At 56.2% G+C, this 27,329-nt stretch overlaps 2 protein-coding genes across 22 annotated transcripts in view; one reads left to right on the top strand and one right to left on the bottom strand.

The window, feature by feature from the left end:
• NFASC (neurofascin) overlaps window positions 1-26,560 on the top strand; it is a 183,556-nt gene extending 156,996 nt beyond the window's left edge. For 9 of the 18 annotated variants that reach the window (XM_023247774.2, XM_023247776.2, XM_023247777.2 and 6 more), the window contains 6 exons: window positions 2,503-2,745; window positions 6,186-6,302; window positions 7,565-7,717; window positions 14,473-14,604; window positions 16,638-16,707; window positions 20,246-26,560. In XM_023247774.2, coding sequence (XP_023103542.2) covers window positions 2,503-2,745; window positions 6,186-6,302; window positions 7,565-7,717; window positions 14,473-14,604; window positions 16,638-16,707; window positions 20,246-20,477 — 947 coding nt within the window. In that variant the 3' untranslated portion in view covers window positions 20,478-26,560. The remainder of the gene's footprint in view (window positions 1-2,502; window positions 2,746-6,185; window positions 6,303-7,564; window positions 7,718-14,472; window positions 14,605-16,637; window positions 16,708-20,245) is intronic. The other 9 variants (XM_023247787.2, XM_023247788.2, XM_023247784.2 and 6 more) reach the window with 3 other exon arrangements.
• On the bottom strand, window positions 10,287-20,265 carry LOC123382933. 4 transcript variants are annotated; one of them, XM_045049415.1, is made up of 5 exons: window positions 20,126-20,259; window positions 13,586-13,682; window positions 13,392-13,493; window positions 12,553-12,631; window positions 10,287-12,040 (listed from the first exon to the last, which is right to left on the bottom strand). In XM_045049415.1, exons 1-5 carry the CDS (start codon window positions 20,146-20,148, stop codon window positions 11,802-11,804), a joined length of 540 nt encoding a protein of 179 aa, XP_044905350.1. In that variant the 5' UTR covers window positions 20,149-20,259; the 3' UTR covers window positions 10,287-11,801. The 4 variants fall into 4 exon arrangements, 2 of the variants coding, with proteins under 2 accessions (XP_044905350.1, XP_044905351.1); XR_006592119.1 differs by having other exon boundaries at window positions 12,507-12,631; window positions 13,363-13,493; window positions 20,126-20,265; XR_006592118.1 differs by having other exon boundaries at window positions 10,288-12,040; window positions 12,507-12,631; window positions 20,126-20,265.
• Window positions 26,561-27,329: the final 769 nt, after the last annotated feature.

Consider the following 27,329-nt stretch of genomic DNA (forward strand, 5'->3'; position numbering starts at 1 on the left):
TCAGCCAGCTGGGGCTGCCTCCTCCATGGTGACGCCAATGACGGGCACCCTCTGGGAGGGCGCCTGGGAGACCACTCCTTGCCTCTTGTCCCCCTCTCCCTAATACCCCAGGGCTGCTGCCGCTGAGCTGAAGGAAAAGCATTTAGGTCAGTAATGCTTCGTCAGTAACGCTTCCTTCTGGTCACGCTTGGTGGAAGGAGCCATTGAAGGACAGGGACAAGACAGTGCAGCATCCTCAAAGTCATTTCCTGTTCTTGTCTCTGACCAGCAGGGCCCTCACCTAGCCTCTCTTAGCGTCTCTGTCTCTAAAGCTCTCGGAGGACGGCCCGGGGAGGTGCGTGCGAGCCTAGCTGTGGGCCTGTGGGATGTAGTGTGTGTGTCTCCACTTCACAAGAACTAAGGGGCACATGAGTGTGTGCAGCTTTGGGGGGAAATGACATTGATTCAGGGGGCCCCGGAAATGCACCACCGCTGCCCAGGTCTGCGCTACACAGAGTGGGATAAGTTTAACTCAAAAGGAGCGTCTTCCCAAAGTTTTTTGATGATGCCTTTTAAGTGGTCATAGAAAAGGGGGGCCCTGCGAACACTGTATTTGCCAGAAATTATTAGAAAATACCCTGTTGAGGAGGAAGCAGATCAGAGAAAGACCTGCCCCGATGGGCAAGATAGCCTCTCAGGTTTCCTTCCTGCAGCACAGAGCAGCAGGAAAAGTCCATGTGTGTCCACGGCACAGGACCTGCAAGGGGCCAGCTCTGGGAGAGAGCTGACCTTGGCCTTGTGGATCTCTCAGGCTTTTCCATGTGTCTGTCTGTAGGTCTTGGTGAGTGTGATAGGTGAATTCCCTCATGCTGAGTTTTTATAGCACTGACCTTGGGGCCAGACCTTGGACCTGCTTCAACAGTGGGGAGGGAGAATGGTCCCCACCCCACACCTTCCTGATGTCTGAGTCGGGAGGTATAGGGAATATAGCACTGCCTGCTTTGACCCTGCCCAGGAATCTTTGGAATGCATGGGACATACTTGGCCACCCAATGTGACTTCTGCTGTCAGCAGCCTCAGGGTCCGGCACTGCCTCTGATCTTGCAAATAGGGAAGCAGTTGGGATCCCAGAACAGCCCCTCCTTCTCTATGGGGACTTGTAATATTGGACACCCAGGGGAATGAAAGGGCTTTTGTTGGTCAGACTCTTGTTGGAAAGGCCTAGGGTGTCTTCATTCTCCCCTAAGAAAAGCTCCCTGTCACTTGTCTCTCTGGCTCCCTCCCTGCCCTGGCCCCACCCCGGGCAGTGAGCTTATTTTCTTCCTAAACTTCTAGAGATTTAGAGATAGGGCTGGGATGTCGCTATTCCTCTGGAGTTACAAGTGTCTTGTATCTTAACATCCCTGCGTTCTGCCCCATAAAGTCGACCCTGATCAGATTACAAGAGATGGCAAGAGGAGACGGGGCTCTGTCTCTGATTTGCCCCCATCATTCTCACACCTCGGCTTTGGCAATATCGGAACGAGAGGGTCACAGGACAGCCCTTTGGTAGCTGCCATGATCCTCCTGTAGAAGGAATGCAAGCCTATGGAAGCGATGTCACATAGACAGACCTAGTCCCCTGGGGCTGAGCAGCGTCGAGGGTAGCTTCGGATGGGAGACGAAGGTGTGAGAGCGAGCGGAGATCTGAAGCAATCCCCTGCAGATTTATGCAAAAAAGAAACCCACAAATGTATCTCGCTTGCGTCCTGGGGTTTCTCCATCTACCAAGCACAGACTATGCTGTGGCAGCATTAGTGTCCCTCCCACGTCCTGATGTGAAGGGGAAACCCAAATGTGCTGGGAAGAGAGGAGTTACCACACGTTCGGGAGGACTATCAACTGGGCAGAGAAGGGAGGAGAGGCAGGGCCATGGACTAGAGCTGAGTGCCTGGGGAGGGGTGGACAGTGAGACAGGAGACGCGGGCCACGCCGGGAGGCCGACCTACAGAGTGGGGATTGTTCTCTCTCTGGTTGGGTTTGGGGGTGTCAGAACTCGAGCAGCCATGAGAAAGGGGAATTTGGGAGCGGATGGTTGGGAATGGGAGTCGTCCCGGTGCTCCTGCGGGACACAGCCGGCCACCTGCCCCCCTCCAAGCCTGGAGCTCCAGGGCTGCTGCCTGGCCTGTGTCTGGGTGGCGCTGGCCTGGGACCCCAAGCCGTGCCTGGGGCCGGAGTGACTCGGTGCGGGTCCTTTCCCATCGCCATCCTCACCCTCACCCTCGGCCGGGTGCATGCTGGGCGCTTTGAGCCACACAGACCATGCGAAGAAAATGAAACACGCACGGGGCTTCATTCTCTTCCTCGCCCATGGCTGTGTTCTCTCCCCGTGATCCTCTGACCCGGTCCGTCACGCTTGCGGGGGCTCCCGGGTGCCGAGCCCCGTCTCCCCACCGGGCTGCCTGCCTTGCACGCGGGGGCCGCGAGGCCAGGCCGGGGACGCCCGAACCAACCGGACTCGGCTGTTTTACATTTCCCTCCCAGCTCCTCCCACGTTGCCCCCGACTCCGGTGGGTGCGACGGGCGCTGTGAGCAGTACTGACGCTACTGCCACCGCTGCCACCACCGAAGCCACCACAGTCCCCACCATCCCAGGTGTCGCACCTACCACCATCGCCACCGCCACCACCACCACCACCGCCGCCACAACTACAACCACTGCCGCCGCCGCCGCCACCACGGAGAGGCCTCCCGCCACCACCTCCGGGACTAAGATGCCCGAATCCGGTACTGCCCACTGTCCCTGCGCCCCGATCCCTCCGCGGGAGGCTCCCCGCGTGGGGGGGGGGCGGGTCTGGGATGCCGTTGGCCACCACCGCCCTTTGTTTCCACTTTGAAGGCACACGTGGCGAGGATTCTCAGTCTGGTAGCCCCGGGGCACGGAGCACCTCGGCCCATCCGTGGGCGGCTCTCCACGCCCCCATTCTAGCCTCAGATCCGTGTTCACAGCGGGCCACGCTCCTCAGGCAGGGTCCCCGGGTCCCGGATGGGAGGGTCGCCTCCACCTCCGTGCTAAGCAGCAGCTTAGGGCTGAGCACCCTGGAAGGGAGAGAGGACGCGGGCCTGACCCCGGATAGTTGGCCTGAGAGGGCTTCCTGCCCCGGCCGTGTCGCATTCAGCCCTGCAACATAGAAGCCTGAGGGGTGGGGAGCGGCCAGCCCTGCCGGGCATCTCTGTTCCCAGAACCCTGACTTCCCTCACATCGTCTCCCCACAAAGCACGCTTCCGGCCGCCCCCCCCCGCCCCCTTTTTTTAAAAGAAGAGCCTCCGGGAAAGAGCCTTGCCAGGGAGCCCCATAACGCCCACGCCCCTAGATGCACACCCGAAAGGGAGAATCGCAGCCTTAAGAATTGATTCCAGGGCTGGCCTGCTGAGCCCAGAAAATGTGCTGTCCCGTGTGCAGCCAGGCCAGAAAGCTCTGTCCTTCCAGCCTGAGGAGAACCCCTGGGCAATTTAGCCGTCCCTCTAAGAACCAAGCATCAAACACTCTTGCATTACCATCCAGGGGAGGGCCTCTAGTTCACAGAGCCCACGGGCCAGCTATAAAAACAGTGTGATGCAGCTGGCAGGGGACGCAGGAGGCATCCAGAGCCCTCCGCCAGCAGCTGTAGGACTGTAGACCCCTCTGCGTCCTGGGCAAGTCCCTTTACCTTCCGAGGCCTCACGGCTCAGCACCTGAATGAGGGTGGAGGCTTAATGCACCCTGTGAGTATTGTCTTTAATTCAGTTACCTGAGCCCAAAGGGGAGGCGAGTGATACATCGGGGACAGGTGTTCCTCAGGCCTTGAAGGCACGGATTTGCTTTAAAGATACAATATCCAGAATTGAAACAATACGGACTTTAGGAAGACGTTGGCTGAGCAGAAGCCTGGCAGGCCATCAGAAGCTCCCACCGGTAGTTTGGTGTCGGGTGTTCTTTGGGGCCACGATGAGGCATCTTTGCATGATAGCAGGGCCCTGTGTCCCCGTGAATGCTTGGAGGTCACAGAACAGATGCACAGAGAAGGAAGTAGGGGACTGGACCTTGCCTCCCAGCAGAGTTACTGCCCTCTGGAAAGATCGGCCTTGCTGCCACATAGGACTAGCCCCATTGACGCTCACACGCGACTTCTAACTGTCCAAGACGCTGCAGAGGACCTGCCTGTGCCCCTGAATTTATCTTTAGAGCCTGGGGACACCCCGCAAACATCCTCACTTCCCTCAGTACAGGAGAGTGGTTCTGCCAGCCACGACTTTTTTAACCGGCTTTCAGCTTTTTCATGTCTTATATCTTAGGACCCAGTGTTTCCTGAATTTCCTTTCCTTTAGGGTGAAACGGGGCTTTTTATTTGGCCTTAACTTGTCTCTTTCAGATTTCAGGGGATACCCCCTAATTCTCCCTTTCTGGGAGCCCGCAGAACAATCCATGCTTCCTCTCACGCCTTTTGTGTTTTATAGTAATTGATAGCTCTCCTTCTTGGTCTTCCTCTCTGAGCTTTTCAGTTCTTTAGCAGTGGCACTGCCTTCCCCCAGCTCCCACCTCTGTGTCATTCTGCTCCAGTCATGCCCCAGTCTCCACGCCCTTTACGAGCGTCAGATTTGGGTCAGTTATTGTATTGGTGGCCAAACTGTGTAAACCCAAATTCTCTGGCTATTTCCAGGCCCCAGAGCTGAGGAAGAAGAAGCTCAAGTTCCCAAATCATGAGTTCTCATAATTCATTCCCACTAGCAAGAGTCGTGAGATTCCAAGGAGCTGGGATTTGGGGTGGCTTAAAGCCGCCAGTACAATGGAAACACCTGGCAGATAAGTAAAGAAGCCTATCTTCTGCCCTCCCCATGGAGAATGCCCTGTGGCGCCATCAGTGGAATCTTTCTTGGCCCCTCACCTGACATGAATCATTCACCTGGGGCAACCCGCAACTGACAAGGTTGTAGTAGAGAAGGCACCCCCTTTGAAGTAAAGACCAGGAGATCTTTTATCGCTTCCCCAGCCCTGCAGACTCAGTCACATGTCAAATGGATAATGAATAAATGCATCACCAATGTACTCTATTCATTTATATTTGACAAGTGAGTTAGTGACAGTGCCCCCTTGCATGCTAATAAAATATACAGGAGCCACACTTGTAAAGTCTTTGAAATACAAGGCTTCATGCTAGTACTCCACTATTAAATCTTTGCCGGGAAATGGGGTAATCAGACTGCTGGGACTCTTGAAAAATGATTACGTTTGAAGATTAGTGCCACTCTCCTGTCCACAGGCTATGGTTTCAGACAGTGCGGTGGCTTTGATAAAGTGGCTCCCAGCTCATAGGAACTAGATAATTAATGTCTTCCGTACTGCATGGAGATCAAGCCTGAAAGACAATTTAGTGCTGAGGAGCCAAAAAAAAATTGGATTCTTCTGGTGTCTCAAACGCTGGGGATTGGGGGTCAAGAAGGAGTTCTCTTCTTTGGTTCCCACCTAGCCCATGAGAGGGAGAGGAGGGGCTCATACTGTCTCTACTTGGGACCCTGGGGTTGTTGACCCCAAGTCCCCTTAAACAATCTGAGGCCATGTTCCACACAATCCAGGATCGTGCTGACCCAGGGACTCCCGAATCACCTGTCTGCGTTACCGTTCTCCCGGTTCAGGAGCCCTGTAAGGCTTTCCCACGTTTGGTCCTGAACTTTCTACACATCACGACTCTTGAGGGGTTTCTAAAGAGCCCGCTGTCCTTCCTGTAGAGTGTCTGTAGTTGAAGGGAGAGAGGCTGGCACCTCTTTGCCCCTCTGTCTGTAGGATGGCCAGGGGAGCTTTGCCCAGCGTCCGGGTTTTACTGCACCTTTCCAACCCATGACAAAGGATCAAAAAAGGGAAAGAGCCCAGGTCCGAGCCTCCCATGGCATGGATCAAGACCCCCTCTTTCATTCCTACCCCCACCTGTGTGGACACACAGTTTCCAGCTCTCCCTCACATACAGGTCCTCCTGTCTGCGCCCGCTCGTACCTGGATGGCGACCTCTGGCCTGGCCACCAAGGCTGCAGCTTGGAGCGCTGTCGGGCCCCCTGCACAGCCACTTCTGACTCTTCCCCTTCCGAGCCGCGCACGCGTGTGTATGTGTGTGTGTGCATGTGTGTGTGCACGCGTGTGTCTCCGGAGCTGCCTGTCTCCTCATCACTAACCCCTCTTCTAACCTGCCCACCAGCCCCCGACAGGCAGTCCATATGGAACGTCACGGTCCTCCCCAACAGTAAATGGGCCAACATCACCTGGAAGCACAATTTCGGGCCCGGAACTGACTTTGTGGTTGAGTACATCGACAGTAAGCATTGCTGAGCGGGGCCCGGCGGCAGCTGCGGTGGGTAGCGTAGATGCCATTAAAGAGATCCTGTGAACTCCCCCAGGCTCAGAGGGGCCTGTTAGCCCGGCTTAATTATGACTTAATGAAATCGATACGCACTCAGGCGGCAGTGGGGTGGGAACAGCAGTCGAAGGAGAAGGAAGAGGGCTTCCGAAGCCATTAGTGGAGGTCTAGGGTTGCATGCGCTGGGGAGGACCCGGGTAGCGGGGCCCTTCGTCCGTTTCCTGCCCAGGATGAGGGTTCCGAACAGCCCCCATAAGAGCCAAAGCTCACTCTGTGTGGCTTTCCTTAGCTCAGAATCCACTAGTGTCTGGTTTCTGGTTTCTTCACTAGTTCAGTTCAGACTTTGGGTACCACCGTGTTTTGCTCACAGAGGGATGCCAGTGCCCTACGGTCCAAGGCACAGACCAGGGTCGCTTGTCGCGGAGAGCCGGTGGCTTGAGCTGAGCTGTTCACTCTTTATTGGATCTTGGGATCCAGGGTCATATTCATTACGCTGTAGGGGGTGGTCAACGTATCTCCTTCTTTGAGAGAAGGCCCCTGTTCCTGAGGACTCAGCCCCACCACGTTGTTGTCTAGCAACTAAGCCAGCTAACTCAGCCAGAATATCTCTAAGGAACGAGCAAAGCCAAGTCTTAGTTCTCCGTGGTCGGAAGGGTTCACATCCACCGACTCTCGTCCCTAGTTTGGCCCTTACTATTTCAGCTTCCTATAACCACCGTTCGCCCTACACCCCGATAACAAGGGCGCTCCCTTCTCCTGCGGTGTGGATTCTCCACACAGCAAGAAATGAGAGGTGAAACCAGGAGTGAGAGCCAAGGACTGGGGTCCTGCCTCCCCTCCAGTTACCATGAGGGATGCTAACTGGCTCTCCGAGCCTCACCAGAAAGCTCCCACGCGGGAAGTTTGTCACCCCCAGGACAACAGAGCATTGACTGACAGGCTCTGTAGGAGCAGGAAGTAGGTCATCACGTTTAGTGCCAAGGCTGTAGTGGGGGAAGGCGGCTTGAGAAAGAATAGTGCCGTTGGCCGAAGGGCCGTCACGTAGGAGACTCAGCGTCGCGTGGAAGGGCTGGTGGCGCTGCCTGGTGACCTCCTAGTCTGCGCGATGGCCCGGCCCCATCCCCCACGCTTCTGCCTTTGACAGGTGACCAGGACCCTAAGCACTGCCTCCCCAGCTCCTCCTGCCTGGCCCCAGGCTGACTGAGGTTTCTGTTCCCCAGGCAACCATACGAAAAAAACTGTCCCTGTTAAGGCCCAGGCCCAGCCTATACAGCTGACAGACCTCTATCCCGGGATGACATACACGTTGCGCGTTTATTCCCGGGACAACGAGGGCATCAGCAGTACCGTCATCACCTTTATGACCAGTACAGGTGAGAGGGGATCTGGCCTGGCCGTCCCCTGCAAGCATGGGGCATTTCATTCCATCCTCAGCTTCCTGCTTGTCTCTTCTCCTTGGAAAGAAGACTCATCCCACCCATCCCCCACCTTGCATGGCGTGTCTCAGCTCTTAGTCAGTCCGCAGCTCCCAGAAAGCCAGGAGGAGCCAGAGTGCATGCACAGCGGAAGTGGAGAGTGCCCTTCTGACCCCGTGGCGACGCGTGGGGAGTCAGAAGGAAACAAGGACAGAGGAGGCCGCCTGGCCCCCTGGCTGTGCCGACAACACGAGGGCTTGGTGTGTGTGCGATCGTGGGCGCTGCGAGTGGGTCTGGGGGCTGCCGGAGTGCAGAGCAGCCTGCCCTGTGTGCGCAGGACGTGGAATTAAGGGATAGGGCCACCCAAGGGTCTTGACCCAGAAATCTTCCCAGGATCGGCATGTGTGTCACTGCCCTGCCACTGTCATCTGTTTAAAAAAAAAAAAAAGTTCCAAAGTGTGTGACACGAATTGTTCGGGGCTTTATCCTGGTTTAGTTTTTTTGTCCCCAGCTTGCCATGGCTTAAAAGTAGTTGACTTTCTGTCATGCTGGGGAGGAGGAAGGAGCTCTCCAGGAGGAGGATAGTCCTGGCTCGAAAGGGACTTCGGCTGTAGCTAGAGAAGCAACCTCAGTGTGCCAAATGAACAGGCCACTAGGGGCTCAGTAAATGGTATAAGGTCTGGGCGGGCAGGCAGTCTGGAGACTTGAGGCCACCTGCTCATCTGTTTGTGTGTATCTTCACGGTCAGCCAGGCAGGTGGCCGTGCTCAGCCCTGAGGCAAAGGGTGAGGGTGGGGGGAAAGAGCCAAAGAGAGAAAGGGACCAGGTCCTGCCCCCAGGATGTCCTAATCAGGTGCAAGTTAGGAGATAGGAGCATGGCGGGGGTGGGGGGAAACACACAATGATTCATATGACCTTATGAATGTTGACTCCGTTATTCATTACTCTTCCTGTGGCCAGGCTGATCCTGGTAGCCTGCATCTTGAGATTCACCACCCAATTGTATAAATGTCTCACTCCACCCCTTCTAGCCTGGTCCCTCCTGGTCTGGACGTTCCAACCTCCTCCCCATGCCTCCGGCCTATCCTGCCCACGTTCATGCTGTCAAGACTCAGGGAGTCTGAGTCCGGCTGCCTGCTTGAGGCTAGCCCAGCCAACTCAGGCAGGATGTCTGAGCGAGGGGCCAGGCCAGCTTGGGAGCCAAGCAAGGGAACTGGACAGTTGACCAAGTAGAGCAGGTGGCTGGGCTCTGCCCGACCCAGTCGGGGTCTCAAGCTCTTGCTCATCGGAGCGTACGTTTAATTTTGCTTCATTATCAACTTGAGTCCAGCACAGAGGCAGGAGGCACAGATAAGATTCGAGCCTGGAACCGCCTCCTAGGGAAGGCTACGAAAGCCAGTGCAGTCTGCTTCTAGACTTCTCCCGGGGCTAAGTCCTGGGGCTGAGAGTGAGGGCTGAAGAGAAAGAACCAGGGAGAAAAGGGCCAGTGCCCGCCCTCAGGGATGTCCCAGTCTGCCTCTAGGGATCAAACATGCGGTACGGGGAGAAAAAAAAAAAAAGATGATGGATAATACACTTCTGAACATTGACTCAGTGTTCTTCTCTCTTTTCCTGTGGTTGGTCTGGAGAGACTGATCCTGATAGATTGCTTTCAGAGTGAGTTTTCCCAGACTCCTCCAGGTGCACGCCGGGGTGGGCGGGTTTGTGACCCGAGCTCTGAGTACATATTGTTCACTTACCTCACTGGCTGGCTAGAAATTACTATGTGCAAACCACACAGGGAAAGGAAATATGTTCCTTTTCTCAAGTTTGTGTGTGCCTGTGTGTGTCCGGATTCTTCGAAAACGCACGCTGTGTATCCTGCGGGTGGAGTCCAAAGCCAACTTCACACGATTCCCTAGGTCCCAGGGTCTCATCAAAGCAAGAGTTTATGAGCATCTCTGGGTCCGACCACTGGTCATTTAGGTGACCACAGGCCATCACTTTAGTCCACAGACCCAGACACGCAGCAGTGGTTCAGGGGGGAAATAGAAGGAAACCACGAGGAATGCTAACTGGTTCCCTGACCCTCACCGGAAAGATCCCACATGGAAAGTTAATCACCTCCTTGAAGCTTTTAAAGCCAAAGAGACCCAAGGGGCCACACGCACATAGCCCTGGACTCTAAGGGGCTCATGAGCTCTTCTGTCCTGGGGTCGGCTGGGGTCAGCAGGGTGGGGCGAGGGCAGCACCCAGGTGCTGACAGTGGGCCAGTGGGACAGACAGCAGACTGCCTCAGACCTCAGGAAAGTGGGAGGAGGGACATTAGGGGACCTCACTGTGGTCAGTTTCCTGCTGTGTTTGGAAGAAACCCGGGATGGGGCACGGTGGTGATACAGAGGCATCGGATGGTCCTTAACTAAGAGCAGCTAAGCCTAAGCGCATTTTTTTTTTATTTTTTTTTTCAACGTTTATTTATTTTTGGGACAGAGAGAGACAGAGCATGAACGGGGGAGGGGCAGAGAGAGAGAGGGAGACACAGAATCGGAAACAGGCTCCAGGCTCTGAGCCATCAGCCCAGAGCCCTACGCGGGGCTCGAACTCCCGGACCGCGAGATAGTGACCTGGCTGAAGTCGGACGCTTAACCGACTGCACCACCCAGGCGCCCCAAGCCTAAGCGCATTTGAAGGAAGTCTGCCCCTGTTCTATTTGCTCACCTCCCCCTGTTTGTGAAATGTAATTCTTCTGCGGACGTTGAGTGACTGGCCTTTGAGTCGTGAGAACTGCCTGTCTTGCAGACGAATGGCCCATTTCTGAGCAGTCTTGTAGGGTGTGGTGTGGAAGGCACACGAAATATGGCCTCTGGTCTAGAGTCAGAGGCACTTGGACCTGAGTTGGCCAGACGTTGTGGGCCGGATGAGCAGGTGCTGTTCTGGCTCCCTGTTCCAGCGGAAGGTGGTGAGTGTAAGCACACCCTGGTCTTTGAACGTTGTCATTACTGTGTCCATTAGGAATCTTGAAACACGTTGAACAGATCGATTAAGAATGGTGTCGGCGGCCAAATGTAATAACCCTGAAACCTCCCTACAGTGCCTTCCGTCTCTCAGAGTCCACTCTGTCGGGTCACGTCCTCCGTGAGATCATCTGGTCCTAAATTGCTCTCGGTACTTGAGAAACTAAATCATTTTGATGGGGTCCAGTTGAACCTACCTTACCCCAGATCCCATTTGGTTCGGGTTTGGGTTTGGGTTTGGGTTTGGGTTTTTTCTGAGATATTGTTGGCATATAACATCGTATTCGTTTCAGGCGTACAGTATAATGATAGGCTATATGTATATATTGCAAAATGACCTCCACAAAAAATTTAATTAACATCCAGCACTACTCATAGTTACAACACCCACTTGGATTTGAACAGGCTTCTGTGTCCAAACCTCGCAGAAAATTCTTTGCCCGTGTGGCCACTCTCCCTGGAATTGTGACCTTCTCTCCCAAGAGGCTCGTGGAGGTGGCTTGTTGGGGAGCAAACAGGTCACTGCACACCTACGAACCAAATGCTCTGCAAAGGACAGGCACCACCATCCAGACTCGGGGTGTGGCGCATGGCCAAGCCAATTTCCCAGTGACCCCGGTCGGTGTCCCAAGCTAACCATATTAAGTTAGGATTAAACTGATCATTCATAAGTGTTCACCGCCTACTTGTTAGGTGACCAGCATCGTGCTAAGCCCTAGGGGGGCTCAAAGACTCCCCTGTTCTCAAGCCTTGAATAGTATAGTTGGAAATCAGGACCCAGGAAACAGAGCAACTGAGTATTACATTTCGTGAAATAAACGGGTGAATTCTGACATTGCTGTAAGCCGGAGGAGTGGGAGATTCGGGAAGGTGGGGTGGAATGTGGAAAGGTAGAGAGCAAGAAGGGCATGGGTGGGGGGGGGAGGGGAAGAACCAAGTGCCCGGAAGGCCAGGCATGACAAAGGTGTCCCGGGAGCATAATACACGATGTGTCAAGCAGACAGAGCACCGGAGGAGATGTTGGGAGGATGTTAGCTGGGAGCACTGGGCTTACAGCTGCAGAACTGGCTGGAGGGACAATGCGAGGTGAACAAAGGGATCGCCCGTTGGGAAGTCAGGACCGGAGGACAGGTGAGGGGAGGAGCCAAGGCTGTAGAGGTCGTCTGGGGAAAGACCCACTCCGTGATAGCAGTTGAAGCACTGAGTAGAGAGGGGCTTGAGGTTTTCCCGTCGGGATCGGAGAAAGATGGTGACAGGAACTGGAGACCGTGCAAGGTGAAGGAGTTCACCTGTAAAAGGACAGTGCCTGCGCTAGAGCTGAAAAGACTGGCGGCTGCCTCTAGGGTTTTTCTTTTAAGATGCTGGAAGCTTCGCTGTATTTAAGAGCAGAGGGGAGGAGGCAGCAAAGAGGAAGATGCTGGAGGGCTTGACGTCCTTCTAGGACTGAGCCACCCAGGAAGGGAGAGCTGCCACCAGTGCCATGGAGGAAGGGACAGCTGTGGAGACTCTGAGGTTTCGGTGGTCACCCGAGTGGAAGGGGGAAAGCCGCCCACCCAGGGAGAGGGTAGCGTGGGGCAGCGCGGAGAGGGAGGAGCAGTGTGGGAGGATGGTGAGAGGGGGATGGAGAGATGGGCGGGCAGCAGCAAAGGCCCAGTCGAGGAACACGTAGCTTACGAGCTCTTTGCCTTGAGCAAATCACGTAAAATCTCTGTGCCTTAGTTTTCTCATCGGTAAAATAGAGCTAATAAAGCCCACCTGATGGGATTGTGAGGCTCGAATTAGATGCTGGGTGGAGACGTACTCAGAGCCGTGACTAGCCCACAGGAGGTGCTTCCGAGTGTGCACTGTGATAGTGGGACCGTATCCGGTGGGAACAGGTGCTGTGAGAGAGAGAAACCCGAGTGGCTGGTTGGGGGAGGGGGCTTTGGCTTTAGCTGTGAAGGTCTGGGAAGGCCTTTCTAAGAGGAGGTGACATTTGCCGAGGCGGCCGTCTGAAGAAAGAGCGGCAGATGCCAAGGCCCTGAGGTAGGGACGTGAGTGGCCAGTGTGGCTAGAGGAGTGAGGGTAGAAGACCGGACTGGAGAAATGTCCGGGGCCAGCTCGGGTGGGGCCTGCCAGGACAGGACAGAAATCTAGCTTTTCACCCAGTAACAATGGAAAACATTGGAGGGTTGAAGCAAGGAAGTGGTTTGCTCCTCCGAGGGGCTTGGGGAGGATCTCTCTAGCACCTTTCATGGAACAGCCTGCAGGGGTAGGGGTGGGAGGGATGGGCCATCCCCGCACAACATACACAGATCGGGTAATCACGCCAGGGCAGCCAGAGCACAGAGAGCACGAAAGCACTTATTTGTCAGTCTGCCCCATTTGTCCACCCTCTTCTTGGTGCATTCCCTTGCCCAGGCACAGAGAAGGCTCTAAAGACAGTTTCTGTGCCCAGGAAGAGCAAAGGGTAGGATCGCACCCAGACCCCTCCCCCACAAAAAAGCATGTGATGGAGACCCTGGAGCATGAGGGCTCCTGGTCACCCCCTCTGTTCCTCGTGCTCGTCCCCAGGAGGAGGTCCCGTGCCTTGGCCCGGGGCTCCATGGGCTCTCTGGGACCCTGCTGTCACCTGGCTCTGTGAGACGCCCCTCGGCTCACCAGGCTGGTCCCGGGGCTACTTTGAGTTGGCTCAGTTGCTTGGATCCTGCCGCTCCTCCCAAGTCTCGGTTTCCGTGGCAGGCTGGGAGCCGCTGCTGTTCTCTAATCCACAGAAAGGAGTAGGGTGAGTGGGTTTTGCCCACGCCACACCCCTTCCCAAACCCTCATGCCAACCGTTGGGTCATCCAGAATACCTGCAGAGGACACCTGAGCTGCTGTCCTCTTGGCCCATCCAAGTGCCCCTTGGATTGTGAAGGGGTCAGCCCACACGGGGACATGTCTTCACGAGCACTGGGAAGGGACAGAGAGGGACTCATTGTCATGGGGATTGGGGGCGGGGGCGGGGGGGACCTCCACGCGTTGGAAATGGCTTGCAAGTGGCTGGACGCTGAAGGCACGGCCCCCGCCCCCGCCGTGCCGCCAGCCCATCCGGGTACCCGCACGGGGACTGTCTCTGCTGTCAGGGAACGCCCGATCCAGTTGGGGGAGCGTGAGAACGCACAGGGCATCCTGGAGCCACACCCTGCCCAGACCCACTGCCCAGAAGCCCGGTTGGCTTTGGGGCCAGGTTGGTGGGAAAGGTTGCCGTTCTGTGCCCGTGCAGGCCTGCGAAGGTGTTCTTCTGACAGGTTTTTGCCATGTTAACCATGGCCCCCGTTCCCTGGTGGGTAGCAGAGTCCCGTTTCCTCACCCCAAGCTCGTCCGCGGGGAATCGTACCTCCGGGGCCGATCCCGGCCTTCCCTCAGTCCCCACCGGGCCGTGACCAGCCGTCTGGGTTGCAAGAACGCCATGCCCCATCCTTAGGACACTTTCCCTTCCTGAAGGACCTGTTCAGCCTTCTGCTGCTTATTCTGCTCCCTCTACCCCTTTCCTGTGCCTCTTTTCTGACCTTCTGACCTTGGCTCTTTAATTATTTTCTCTTGGTCCCTGTGGTGGGGTAGTTTGGGCCAGAGGGCTGCTAGGTGGTAGCGTAAGGCTCCAGGAGGAACATCGACGTGAAATAGCCTCACCTTCCCCTCCTCACCTTCTCCCGTGGGAAATCATTCACGTGTTTGCTTCCGGCCCTCCCTCCCCCACCAGCTTACACCAACAACCAGGCGGACATCGCCACCCAGGGCTGGTTCATCGGGCTCATGTGCGCCATCGCCCTCCTGGTACTGATCCTGCTCATTGTCTGTTTCATCAAGAGGAGTCGAGGTGGCAAGTACCCAGGTAAGATGTAACAGGCGAGTGGGCTTGGGGGGGTGGGGCTGGCAGGCTTTCCAGGGAGCCGCTGGGTCCCCTGCCGGGTCTGGGGGGTGTTCTGTTCTCCCCGTGAGCCCGGACGTACAGTCCTCCTGCCTGGTCTGTGCATCTGAGAGGTGCCGGAGAGCACTTGAGTTAATTAAGCTCGCCCGAGGTGGGCGGACGGCGTGGTCCAGGCAGCTCCAAAGAGGGGCTAGAAGGAACGCTGGCTCCTATTAAGAATGACCTTCCCTCCCCTTGGCACACCATCCATCTGCTTAGCAAATTGACTTGTTTCAACCTGAATCCCATTAGGATCCTGTGTCCCAAGGAAGAAGGAAGAAAGGTATTTTCTCTGCGAGAGACAGAATGGAGAGGGGAGGGTCTGGAGGGAAGAAGCACACCCGTGAGGCTCTCGGTCACTGGGCTGTAATGACAGATACCCCAACAGAGGCTCAGGAGCTCCTGCGTGAAGGGCAGGCAGAGGCTGAGGGGTGGCTTGCGTGATACAGACTCCCTCGGTCCTGAAGGAGCTTTGGGCTTCCCAGAGAGTCCCAAAGCGCCATTTCTCTTCTGGGGGCCTCAAGAACCACCAGCCCAGACAAACCAAGGTCAAGGACAAGGACCTCTGGCATTCTTGCTTCTGGAAATATTGATTGTTTTTCAAACAGGGGCAAGAAAGCCATCTGTCTGTGAGGGGGTGGGTAGGATGACAGGAGACAGGATAATGGATGACCCAGAGAGTGAAAATCCTGCTGGTCTGCAAAATGAAATTACTCCCTGCCCCGTAAAGCACAGCCCGTGCTCCCCAAATGCCTGCCTCTCCCGGCCTCTAAACAAGTCCTCCTCTGGGGGCCCCCTAAAACTCAACGCAGAGAGAAGATTCTTTTATTTCCTTCCCCTGCCCACATTCCCTCAGACCCCAGGATTCTAAAGAATCTCCTTGAAGTGAGGCACATGCCTGTTTGTGAGGAAGGGCAGGAAATTCTAATTCTTCATTGGCAAATGACGTTTTCTTTCACTTGGTTGTGCTGTGTTGGGATTGTTTTTCTTCTATAAGAGAGAAAGCTCTAGAGTCAGGGAGTAGAACGGCCTTACTGAGCTCACCCCCAACCCCCCACTCATCAGATAAACTCTGAGCCTTCCTTTGCCCGTGTAGAAAGTGTTCCCTTCCAGAAAGCTCTCAAGGCTTACTGCCTTCCCTCTAGATACAGGGTAGGGCCCTGGTCCAGTAGAAAGATGAGTGAACCATGAGGCCTGGGCTGTAGCTTTCACTCTAGACTTTTTTCAGTTACTAGTTATATGACATGTTCTTCATTTTCCAAGGGCTCAGTTTCCCTCTCCTTAAATGGGGCGATTCTCCTGCCCTCTACCTCAGGAAGGATACATAAAGAGCCATCCGCGTAAGTGTCCATTGTGTGCCAGGCTCTGTGCTGAGTGCTCAGGACACCAGAAGAAAGATGATCTGTCCCTCAACACACTGCATTGGGCACAGAAGGAACGTCACAGCATGAAACAGGGCCTTGGAGGGGTGTGTACAAAATCACACAGGAGGTATAGGGACAGGGAGTCTCACAAACAAGTGAGGTCACAGATGTGAAAGCATTTTCCATTCCTGGAGGTGCGTACGGAGCGTAGGGCCCTCTGCCCTCTGCCCAGGGCACTCTGCTAGGGGCTTTTAAGAGACAGACGCAAATTATGATAAGAGACGGCAGACCAAGGGAGGGTCGCATCCATTGGGTGTTCGTGGCCAACCTCACGGAGAGGTGGTGGGGAGCCAGGTGGGAGGACATTTCAGCTGCCAGTGGAGATGTGCAGAATCCGCAGCCATGAGGAAGCAGTGGCGCCATGAACTTGACACCCGGTGAAGCCAGGGAAGGACGAGGGAGGCATTGATGGCGCCTCGTTGAGAGGGAGAGTGTTGCTGAGCCCAGAGGTGGTGCCTTGACCGTGCAGTCAGGGTCCCAAGGAGCAGAGGCATAATCATCGTGTCTGTGTCTTTGCTTCTCTTACCGACCAAGTGCGAGAAAAGAAGGATGTTCCCCTTGGCCCTGAAGACCCCAAGGAAGAGGATGGCTCCTTTGACTACAGGTGCGTGATCTGTTTGACTCCTGGTCACCCCCGCGTCGGGTAGGCGGCTGTCCTCACTGCCCCCTTGTCATCCATTGGTCTGTCACTTCTGCCTCTCGGACGGCCTCTGCTTGTCCCGATTGCGCCGGACACGGCTGCCTCCTTGAAGGCAAGACCGACGCTGATTTGAGGAACAGCATTTCATTCATGCAGCTGCACAACTCAGATTTTTTTCGAGCTCCTTATTTGTATGTTTTCACCTTTTTAGTGCGAGAGCACATGCTGGGAACCCCCTTGCTACGAAACGAGCTGTTGGCTTTCTCTCTGCCCACACCCCCACCCTGACCCTGTAGACAACCGCCCAGGGAATGGACGTTGTCTTGAGAGCCCAACTAACTCCGTGAGAAATGAGGGGTAGTGTTAGATGTGGCGGGTGGGGAGGTTCTAGACCTTTTCCTCATGAACTTGAATGATATCTCTGGGCTCTAGCCCCGAACAGGCCTTGGAGAGGCCTCTGGCCAGTGCCCATCTCAAATCAGAGGACTGAGGCCCAGGCAGGGAAGTGACCTGCCCAGGACGCCCACCCACATCTGCCACCCAGTGAGCTGGTGGCACAGCTGGAGAAGCCAGGGGCCCGACTTCCAGCTACTGCTAGTGGGCAACATCACAACCCCCATCAGACCTGGATGGGCCTTCATATCGGGCGTAACAAAGTTGTAATCTCCCTTTTGAAGGCAAATGTATGTTGAGTTAAGGAAAGATGCTGGGCGGGTCCTGGAGTCTCATTCCCAGACCAAGGGGGGCGGAAGGAAATGCTCTGATCGGAGCCCTGCTTCCCCACCCCCACCCTGTTACTCCCTGGGGTGACATCACCCCGCCTTCCCCTGACCTCTCCTTATCCTATCCTCGGCCTCCGCCACTGTGCTCAGCAGCAGCCGGACAGGCAGAGTCAGCTCAACGGGCGGCAAAGACACTGCCCACCCAGGAGTCCATCTGGACGCTTACGTACGTCCATCCATCCAGTCCCGACATCTCCAAGAGCCTCTTAAGAGGGCAAACACGAGAGGCCCCTCCCCTGACTGTCCTCAGCACCCCTGCTGGGGCCCATCTTCCCCAGGGGCTGAGAGCTATTCCCTGGCCATCAGTTCTGAAGGACATGGAACTTCCCTCCCCCAGACCCTCAGTGCAGCCATAGAAGAGGGGTGAGGCCCTCCTCGTATTCAGGGCCAGGCAACCTGTGCTATGAGAAGCTGCTTCCTCAGGCGCCTCTCCTCCCCCAGACACCAAAGCTGTTGGGCAAGAACACCTGCCTTCTCCCCACCCGCTCCCCTGGCCCACCCACACTGAGGCTGGATATACACACACAGATGCATCCACGGGCCCACACACCACGCACACACGCGCCTCGGTTTGGGCTCAGCAGTGAAGCACCTCTCTGGTGGGTCTGCTTCTCTCCGCCTTGTGTGCCCACCTGTTTCTCCGGGGTCTCGGGGAAGATGGGCGGACAGGTGTCTAGGGCCCCCCCGTCATCCTGGTTCCTTTCGAGCTTCCCGTAGAAGAGGTCTTTCTTCCCAGCTTGGGATCCTCATTCTCCACAAGAATCTGACACACCGAGGACCCCTCCCTCTGCCTCCCACCCGAGCTGGGCCATTGGCCACGTTTGGCTTAGGTCCCTGGAATCCCCTAGAAGCACATAGACACAATCCCCACGCTCCTGGGAAGGAGTACATGTGAAAAAGGTCGGTGAATGGGGCAAGAACCCAGTAATTAGAAGCTGCTCATTTCAAAACGTGAGCCCCACTCCCCATCGAGACTTAGGTTAGCCCTAGAGACCTGCTTGCCTCACTAGGCCTGCCTCTCCCGTAGCGCTGCCATCGGAGAACGCAGGCGGAGTTAATGGGGCACAAGAGGGAGCGGGCTAATAGCTTTCCATCTACTAACACCCAGTTCAGGCTCTGGCTCCAGACCCTCCCCTGACAGCTGTCCCTGCCCAGCACTGCTGTTAGAAGCCAACACGCAGTGCCGACTATAATGGCAACTCAGCCGGTTGTTTCCACACACGTCCAGAAAGGGCTAAGCGTGGCCCGGGGGCCAGGGAGGGGACGTTGTGTGTCTGCCCATACCGCCTGGCACCGCTGTGGTCCCGCCTGCCGGGACCCAGATTCCCGCTGGTGGCCCGGCTGCCTCCTGCGGGGGGGGTGGGGGGGGGCGGCGTCTCCCCTCTGAAGTGCAGCCAGCAGCACCTGGACCCCCTCCGAGCCAAAAGGGTAGAGAGTTTTGCAGCCAAGGGAGGGGATGTGGCGCTTGAGCAGACACTGGCTGCTGGGGGTGTCTCACTTCTGGGGGGGCGGGGCACAGCAGGCATCCCAGCAGGTAGAGATGCCACTTTAGCCCCCAGCCTGCCAGCTCCCCTTGCCCAGGAGGGGCTGAGGGGCAGGACCCGGGGGCCTCCAAAGAGGCTGGGCAGGACCCCCTGAGACTCACGGGGCTTTGTCTCAAGTTGCTGGCGACACACGCTCGTGTGCGTGCCCCTCCCCGCGTTGCACCCTCTTTCGCTTGCCCCCAGGCAAGAGCACCTGCTCGCTGGTAAACCAGAGAGCCGACAGAAACCACACCAAGACGAGAAGGGCAGAGGCAGGGAGAGGTTTGTTTCTCAGTGGCCCCGGCCCATTGCTTTCTTGTCAAGGACAGAGCCTTTCTAGACAAAGCCACACAGATCACAGAGAGTCAAAGCTAGTTCAGCCCCTCTTGATGGAGAGACTAAGGCCCAGTGAGAGGAAAGGCTTTCCCAAGACCGCAGAGCCACGCAGTGACACACATGCGACTGGGGCCCCAGCTACTTGACCCTTCTGGCCCTGCCTGGTCTGACAAGCACGCGACTCTCCTCGCTCTGGGGTGGCTGTCCTCTGCCCACTCCTACCCCAGAGAGTAGCGCAGCCTCCTGAAGAGACCAGGAGTCCAGAAGTGTGGGCTCCATAAAAAATTAAAATCATGGGGCGCCTGGGTGGCGTAGTCGGTTAAGCGTCCGACTTCAGCCAGGTCACGATCTCGCAGTCCGTGAGTTTGAGCCCCACGTCAGGCTCTGGGCTGATGGCTCAGAGCCTGGAGCCTGTTTCCGATTCTGTGTCTCCCTCTCTCTCTGCCCCTCCCCGTTCATGCTCTGTCTCTCTCTGTCCCAAAAATAAATAAACGTTGAAAAAAAAATTAAAAAAAAAAATTAAAATCATAATCCCCGGCAAAAAAAGAAAGAAAGAAAGAAAGAAAGAAAGAAAGAAAGAAAGAAAGAAAGAAAGTGTGGGCTCCAGGCCCAGCTCTGCACCAACTTGTCGCCTCAGCTTGGGGAAGACGCCTGTCCTCTCCAGGCCTCAGGCTCCCTTCTGTCAACCAGCCAGGCAGGGGAGGGCCGGGGGGAGTTGACTGATGACCTCTGAGGTCCTACCCTCCTTGAGCTGTGTAGTACATAGGCTTGGCAAGAGGCCAGCGGCCCTGTTCCGCCCCGCGTGGGTTTAAGCCGCACTGGGCTGGGCCAGGCCCTGATTCTCTGTCTCTCTCTGGCCAGTGACGAGGACAACAAGCCCCTGCAGGGCAGCCAGACGTCCCTGGACGGCACCATCAAGCAACAGGAGAGTGACGACAGCCTGGTGGACTATGGCGAGGGTGGCGAGGGGCAGTTCAATGAGGACGGCTCCTTCATCGGCCAGTACACGGTCAAAAAGGACAAGGAGGAGACAGAGGGCAATGAAAGTTCGGAGGCCACGTCACCTGTCAACGCCATCTATTCTCTGGCCTGATGGAGCCCCTCCGCCCAGGGCACAGCCACTACTTTGCAAGTGGGAGGAGGGGAGAGGGGGAGATGAAGCCACTACAGACCTACCACACAGCCACCACCACCTTCAGGGACAAGGGTACCACGTGGGGGTCTGCCAAGCTGTGAGGACCAGTGACCACCCAGCCAACCACAAGCCCCCTCCCGCTGACCCCCCCTGCACCCCCGAGGTGCCACCATGTGGGAGAGCTAGAGTCCTGGCTAAGCTCAGCTGGAGGGACCCCAGTCCTTTGCTCAGCTTCACAGCCACCTTGAGCCTTCCACCCCCACTGCCCGCCCTTGACCTTGGCATACACACTCACACTCACCAGTTTCTGTTGGTTACGGCCCTTTGCGTTGTCTTTGTTTTTGCTTTGTGCATCTTCCCCGCCCCTCCCCCCCCACCCAGACCCAGCGTCTCCATTTTCTTTTCCTGGTGAACAAATGTCCCTGGATGAGGAAAGAATGAGTGGATTCTCCCCCAGAGAGGCAGAAGGATCGATCTGTAAAAGAACAGACAGAAAAGCTGTAGTATTCAAACCACCACTGGGCCAATGTATTTCCGAAGGATGCCTTTCTCGCCATATGCCTCCCCTTGCCCCCAACCCGTTCGCCTTGGCCTTGTCAGTTGCTGAGCTGGGCTTGGCTCCTTTCTGGAAAATGACAGTATTTTTGGCAGGGAGAGAGTGGGCAGGCCGCCTCGCCTCGCTCTGGGTCACTTGGGAGGTGGGCTTACCTCTTGCTCCTTGCTCTCACCCTGCCCCTTCCTCCAGAGCGTCCAAGACAAGAACCGCACTGACTCTGAAGAAGGAGTTTGAGGAACAGGAGTGGGCGCTGATGGGAAAGACTTCAACTCCAGTGACCGTGTACCTCAAGCAGAAGAAAATCGGGCGTCCGGTCCCTGGGGAGCTGGGCTCACCTCCAGAGAGAAGACAAGGACTGGGTTTCGACATCCTTCCTCCCCATCAGTGAAACCCAGGATGTGGGAGAGGGGACCTGGCCCGCTGCGTGGAGGGCAGAGGGTGCCCCCCGCCACCCGGTCGGGGATCTCCACCGCTGTCCTCACAGAGATGGGACCACGTGACGCAAAAGCTTTGCTGGTGTGTTTGGGGGTGACAGGTGGTGCTCCCCCTTTCGCCTCTAGCAGACAGCATCTCGCTCAATTCTGTACGATGCTGAAACCGGTGTTTTACACGGTGCGTGGATGGGGCCCGGCTGCCCCTGAGACTGAACCAGTGTGTCCTTTCCTTGGGGTATTTACATATCAGGAGAGCCCGCGGGAACACCGCGCTGACAGTGCTGTAGAGCCTGGCCTGGGGACTCCGCGCCCTTCGTATGCCTTATGCAGCTCTGATTCCGGCCCTGCAGTTCCCAGGTTCCCAGCCCCTCCCTGCAAGCCTTGAAGCCTCCAGCAACGTCTGTCTCAAGGAGACCGAGGCGGCCTATGCGAGCGTCACAGCAGACCCAGAAGCAGCCGCTCGACACGTGCCCTGCCACCCGTGGCCCCCGATGGAGACCCTCGCGGACCGCAGTTCTCAGAGACCAAAGGCTCTGCCTTCGTCCTCCCCACCTAATCCGTTTTTGAAACCAAAGGTACCTAGCCTCAGAGAGAGATCTTGAGCCTAAGAGCAGCCCGGTAGCTGTGGCTGCAGCTAGAGTCGGTTTCGGGAGGGTGAGGCTGACCCCTAGGAACGGCCACACGCACAGCGTCCGATAAGAGCCTCCAGCTGCTTGCCGGGGGGGCAGCCTGGGCAGGAACAGGGCTGTGTCCTTCAGAGAACTTATTAAACCATCGTCTGCCACACGTTCAAGCCACAAAGGTATTAGCACTGCTTGCATCACTTAATAAGCAGTCAGTGAGGGTCAAGCCCATAGACATACACACTCTGTCCGCGGGTGAGAAATCATAGCCTAGAGCTGAGCCAATTACGCTATTTGAACCCGAGGGCAAGTAACTGTCCTTTGGCCCAGGCCGTGGCCAGGCTTGCAGCCTAGGAGCCCGGGGGGCAGCCCTCTTGTGGTGAAAGGGGACAGGGTGAATAACGGGGGGCTAGGAGTGAGCTCAGGGGCCCCCTCCCCCGGCTTTCCTCTGTCACCTGCCTGGATACAGCGGGGCACGCCTGCAGCGTCTGCCCAGAGTCCCTCAAGGGAACGTCAGGGAAGAGTGCCTGCGAACTGAATTCAAAGACAAGCCTTTCCAGAAAACACTCTGGATCTGAGCAGACTAGCCCGTTTCTCAGGCCCTCATTCCATGTTGCACCGAAAGCAGGCCTGTAGGGCGGGAGGACCGTGCGATGTCCCGTGACTGCCGCACAGCCGGTGACCGCAGAAGGGCTTGTGCTGCCACGGGGTCTTGGGGAGAGAGGATTCCCTTAGCTGTCCGCTCCTCGTTTGTGTCCCGCCAGCTCTGAGCCATCCCCCTCCGCGTAGGAAGGCAGGGCCAGCAGCCGCTTTGAGAGGCTGTCGTGCTGGGAATACTGAACGCTGCCCGCACTGCCGCCCGTCACAGCCCTCCCGGCAGGCAAGAGCCAGCCTGAGCCCGGGGAACCCGTTCTCCCCAGGCAGAGATACTGAGGCGTGTGGATTGCAGGGTTAGGGAGCAGCCCTCGCGGGAAGAAGGAGCCCAGAGTGGAGCCCACCCAGCTCAGCAGGAAGGCAGTGTGGCCCAGCGCTCCCTGCCAGCCGGGGCTCTCGAGCGACCACCTGCAAACGTACCAACCACAAGGCAGTGCTTCCACGGTGCTTCCGCCTGCCTGGCTGTTGGGGGTGGGGGGCGGGGGAAGTGTGGGTCATCTTGCAGCGACCCTAGAAGTCCCACCACCTGAGCTGCCGTCCCACCTGCAGTGCTCAGCCACAGGAGCTGTGGCCTTCCTCGTGTGTCCGTTCGTGGGCTCCAGGTAGTCTCGAACATCCAGTCTGAGCTGGGCTCCGAGACCTGGAGAGGGTACCATGGTGAATAGTCGGGGGCAGCGCCCGCCTCACAGGGCTGACAGTCCACAGTGGGCACTGATCTGGAGCATGACGAATGCTTAAGCCACTGGCGGCTCCAGGCTCAAAGGGAGAAGCTTCAGAGAGAGCGCATGGCCCTGGGGACCACGTAGACCTCAGGACCAGGATGGTCAGAGACCACAGGGTGGGGTTCAGTACCAGTACCGCTTCCCAAGCCTCTTTGAGCTGCCCTTGGGGGCAAGTTGCTTGACTTGTCTGTAATTTTGGTGCCGCCGTCTCCCATATTTAGTCCCGCCTTTAAATACCTGTCCCCACCAAGGGGCAAGGGCCCACCTGAAGGGGCAGGGCGGCCAGTGCCGGAGGAGGCACGTTGCAGGGCCGGGGGACAGCTGCCTCCCACCTCGCCTGGGTTCGGGTGAAGGGGACCCACCTTTCCTTACCTTGCTTTGAGGAGATGGTTAAGGTTAGGTTAAGGGAAAACCAGACTAGCTCTTTCCCGTTCCATTTGTCTTTGCCCTGGGAGGTTGGAGGCATCTGGTCCACCCCCCTCCTGGCAAGTCCCAACGTCTGGAGAAGTGTCCACCTGTCCAAGAAGCAGCCAGTGCCAACACCGTTCACCCTGCAAGGGGTATCTGCAACCTGGGCCGGATACGGCTTTCGTAGTCGCCCTGAACACAGCCTGAGAAAAGGGCCGGAAACAGATCTGAGTCTTTTTGTGGATGGTCCAGCTGAGGGACCGCCTGCCCTGCGCACACCCAGCAGCCACGCTTGGGCATGCCCACGCCTGGCGCGTGCACAGAGCAAGGTGGCACTTTTCAGAGGGAGCGCTATGGATTATGACATTGCCTTAGCGGGAGTTCACACCCTGGCCCACTTGAGATGAGATGTGGAGTGTGGGTACGATCGACGCTCAGGGCAGGGGGAGGGGGGCCGCCCAGGTTGGACCCCGTTTGGGTGATTCCTGCAGACAGAATTGAGAAGGGGTCTGACCCAAAGGAGAGGGCACCTTCCCCAGAAGCAGTATGGGCAGCGGCTCTTGAAGGCTCCTGGAGCCCCTTGCAGGACCAGATCCAAGCCACAGAGAGTCACAAACAGCCCACAGGACGGAAGCAGTGGAACACTTTGCCTCAGTCTTTGCAAGGCTGCTTGACTAACACAGAAGAGGTGGGGCTCCCCAGGCTCTCGGTCAGCAGGGCCGGTGCCAGAGAGTCACTTCTCAGTGGGAGGGCACTGGAGGCTGGCACAGGGCTTGCTCCCCCTTGGTGACACCTTGTGCTCACCACTCCTGCAGCTCCTGCCGAACACACACAGCTCTGCTAGGAAGAAATCACCTGGAGGGTCCTGGTGGAGCTTTGCATGGTGGCTTAGGAGAAGCATGTAGGGAGGTCCCTGATTTCAAAAAAAAAAAAAAAAAAGAGGAGTCAAATGAATGAATGAAAAACCTTGAAATGTCAGGAGTAGACCATGCGTGCCCTAGGCAGAGCCGACCTCCTGGGCAGCCCCATCCCTTAAACCAGGCAGGGTCCATCCATCCCATGGGAGTTTAGACCAACCTTCCAGCTGTCGCTGGCCCGTTCAGCCCAAGCCAGGCCAGCGCACTTCCTTCTCCCCCTTGTTGAGAACAGCCTTCCTGAGACAGGTTCAGAGAAGGATCAGCAGGAAAGGACAACCATGCAGGGAAGCCACAAGACCCCACCAGTGTCTCAAGCCACACCCCAAATCAGCGCACCTCTATCAACATGTTAGCATTAAATAGAAGTTCTGGAATGATGAGGGTGGCAACGAAGTAGGTCCCAAGGTGTGTAGTTTTGGTAGCTTCAGATTTCAGCATGCAAAGGAATCACAGAGCTGATCTAATGGGAATGACTCATTGTACAGACAAGGACACTAAAATCCAGGGACGGGAAGGCGCTGGCCCAAGGTCACATGGCTGGTAAATCAGGGTGAGGGTAGGGCTTGAACTCAGGCCTTCTGACTCCTTGTCCAGGGTTCCTTCATCTCACCGCAGCTGCCTCCTTGGAAATAGAGGTGTAACTTAACATCCGTCCCGCTGGTTCGCTCTCCGTACCTCTTATCACTTCTGCATTGCCCGTACGCCTCCCAAAATGAAAGACACAAAGGATTTTTCTGAGGCCAAGATCAGTCTGTGGCAGCCTGTGGTGAAGCCAGCTGCGCCGTTAAGGCCCGACCCAGGCCAGGAGAGAGTGACGAGCTGACTGGCGTTTGTCACTGTGAAGTCTAGACTGTACTCTAGAGTGGTTATCTCTTGTGTCGGGACACTTGGGGCCCGCAGCATCCTGTGTCCCTCGGGCACTCTCTCCGCCCGGCTCTCGGCCACGGGGTGCTGAGGGATCCGCTGGGCCGGAGTTCAGCACATGTAAAGACTTCAGTGAAGCAATAAACACAAAAATCTGGGAGAAGAAATCCAGACTTTTGTGCCCTACTCTGTTTCTTTTTCAAAAACGATGCCGATTGGATGGCCCTGCCCCTGTTCTTTTGTTCTGATCTCCAAATTCGACGTCCTCAGTCAGTGTTGTCCCTCTGCCCAGCTCCCAGCTCTTTGCCAACTCACACTCCTCCTGAGCTGAGCATCAGTCACCTGGGACGTGGCCGCCTTCTGTCCTGGTCCCACCCCCCCCCCCAACCCACGCTGGCCCCAGAGGACCTTTTGCCCCGCCTCTCCCAGCACACGCCCCCTCCCACAACCATTCCAAGTTGTTCCTTCCGGTGGGCATATATTTTCCCAACGATTCCATGCCTTCCCGCGTACCCGCACACCTGCAAATTGATCTTTTTTCCATTGGTTAAATATTTAACTCTCCATGGCAGACCTTGTTTTAACCCCTCTCACATCATGTTCTTTCCTTTTTGCGAGTTATTTTGCATTAACCAACATTGTCAGCGACAGATGCGAATCTGAGGGTGTCACGCGTGACCTTCAGCAGGGAAGACTTCCGGGCCGTGGAGGACCATCTAATATGTGGACTTATAAACTGACTGCATGAGCAATGAAAAGGCCAAATTATTCAGAATTTTTTTTTGAATCACTGTAAAAAAAAAACAACTGATTTCTTTTGTATAGAGAACACTAAACGTATAATAAAAGTTGTTCAAAATGGACTCTGGCCGGAGGATTTGTTCATTTTCTACACTTAATGGAAAGAGGGAGAGGGGTGTCGGCATTAACAACAGAGTGAATCAAAAGGGTTTTCCACGGACACCAGACAGCACGCACTTAGGGAATCTGCTACACCAGCCCCCATCTTGAAGTTGGTCTTACCCTGGAAGACTTGTTAGCACAATTTGAGCTTTAAATGTACAGTGACTCATATGGCGATGCGTACAGCCGTGGAGATACCCTGGTTCAATACGACTGTAGTGTGCTTACGCACCATTTAAGAAGAGCCATGTTGGAATAAAGGGGGCACCTGGGTGGTTCAGTTGGTTGAGCGTCCGACTTCGGCTGAGGTCACAATCTCACAGTTTATGGGTTCAAGCCCGGCGTTGGGCTCTATGGTGACAGCTCAGAGCCTGGAACCTGCTCCGGATTCTGCGTCTCCCTCTCTCTCTCTGCCCCTCCCCCATTCACATTCTGTCTCTCTCAAAAATAAATAAATAAAAATTAAAAAAAGAAAGAAGTGCCACATTGTGGGGGTGCCTGGGCGGCTGAGTCATTTAAGCTCCAGACTCCTGATTTCGGCTCAGGTCATGATCTCACGGTTCATGAGATCGAGCCACACATGGGGCTCTGTGCTGACAGCACAGAGCCTGCTTGGGATTCTCTCTCTCTCTCTCTCTCTCTCTCTCTGCCCCTCCCCTGTTCATTCTCTCACTCCCTCTCTCTTTCTCTCTCAAAATAAAAAATAGACTTAAAAATTTTAAATAAAAA

The sequence above is a fragment of the Felis catus genome, chromosome F1, assembly GCF_018350175.1.
Source record: "Felis catus isolate Fca126 chromosome F1, F.catus_Fca126_mat1.0, whole genome shotgun sequence".
Classification (NCBI taxonomy): domain Eukaryota; kingdom Metazoa; phylum Chordata; class Mammalia; order Carnivora; family Felidae; genus Felis; species Felis catus.

What these genes read in the sequence shown, in the direction of transcription:
- LOC123382933 (XM_045049416.1), bottom strand. Translation starts at nt 13,900, where the DNA reads ATGCCCTGTGCGTTCTCACGCTCCCCCAACTGGATCGGGCGTTCCCTG. An exon ending in GTAGCCCCGGGACCAGCCTG is followed by an intron (nt 12,632 to 13,391) that starts GTGAGCCGAGGG and finishes TCTCTCTCACAG; the next exon opens with CACCTGTTCCCACCGGATAC. An exon ending in TGGGCTAGTCACGGCTCTGA is followed by an intron (nt 12,041 to 12,552) that starts GTACGTCTCCAC and finishes GTCCTTTTACAG; the next exon opens with GTGAACTCCTTCACCTTGCA.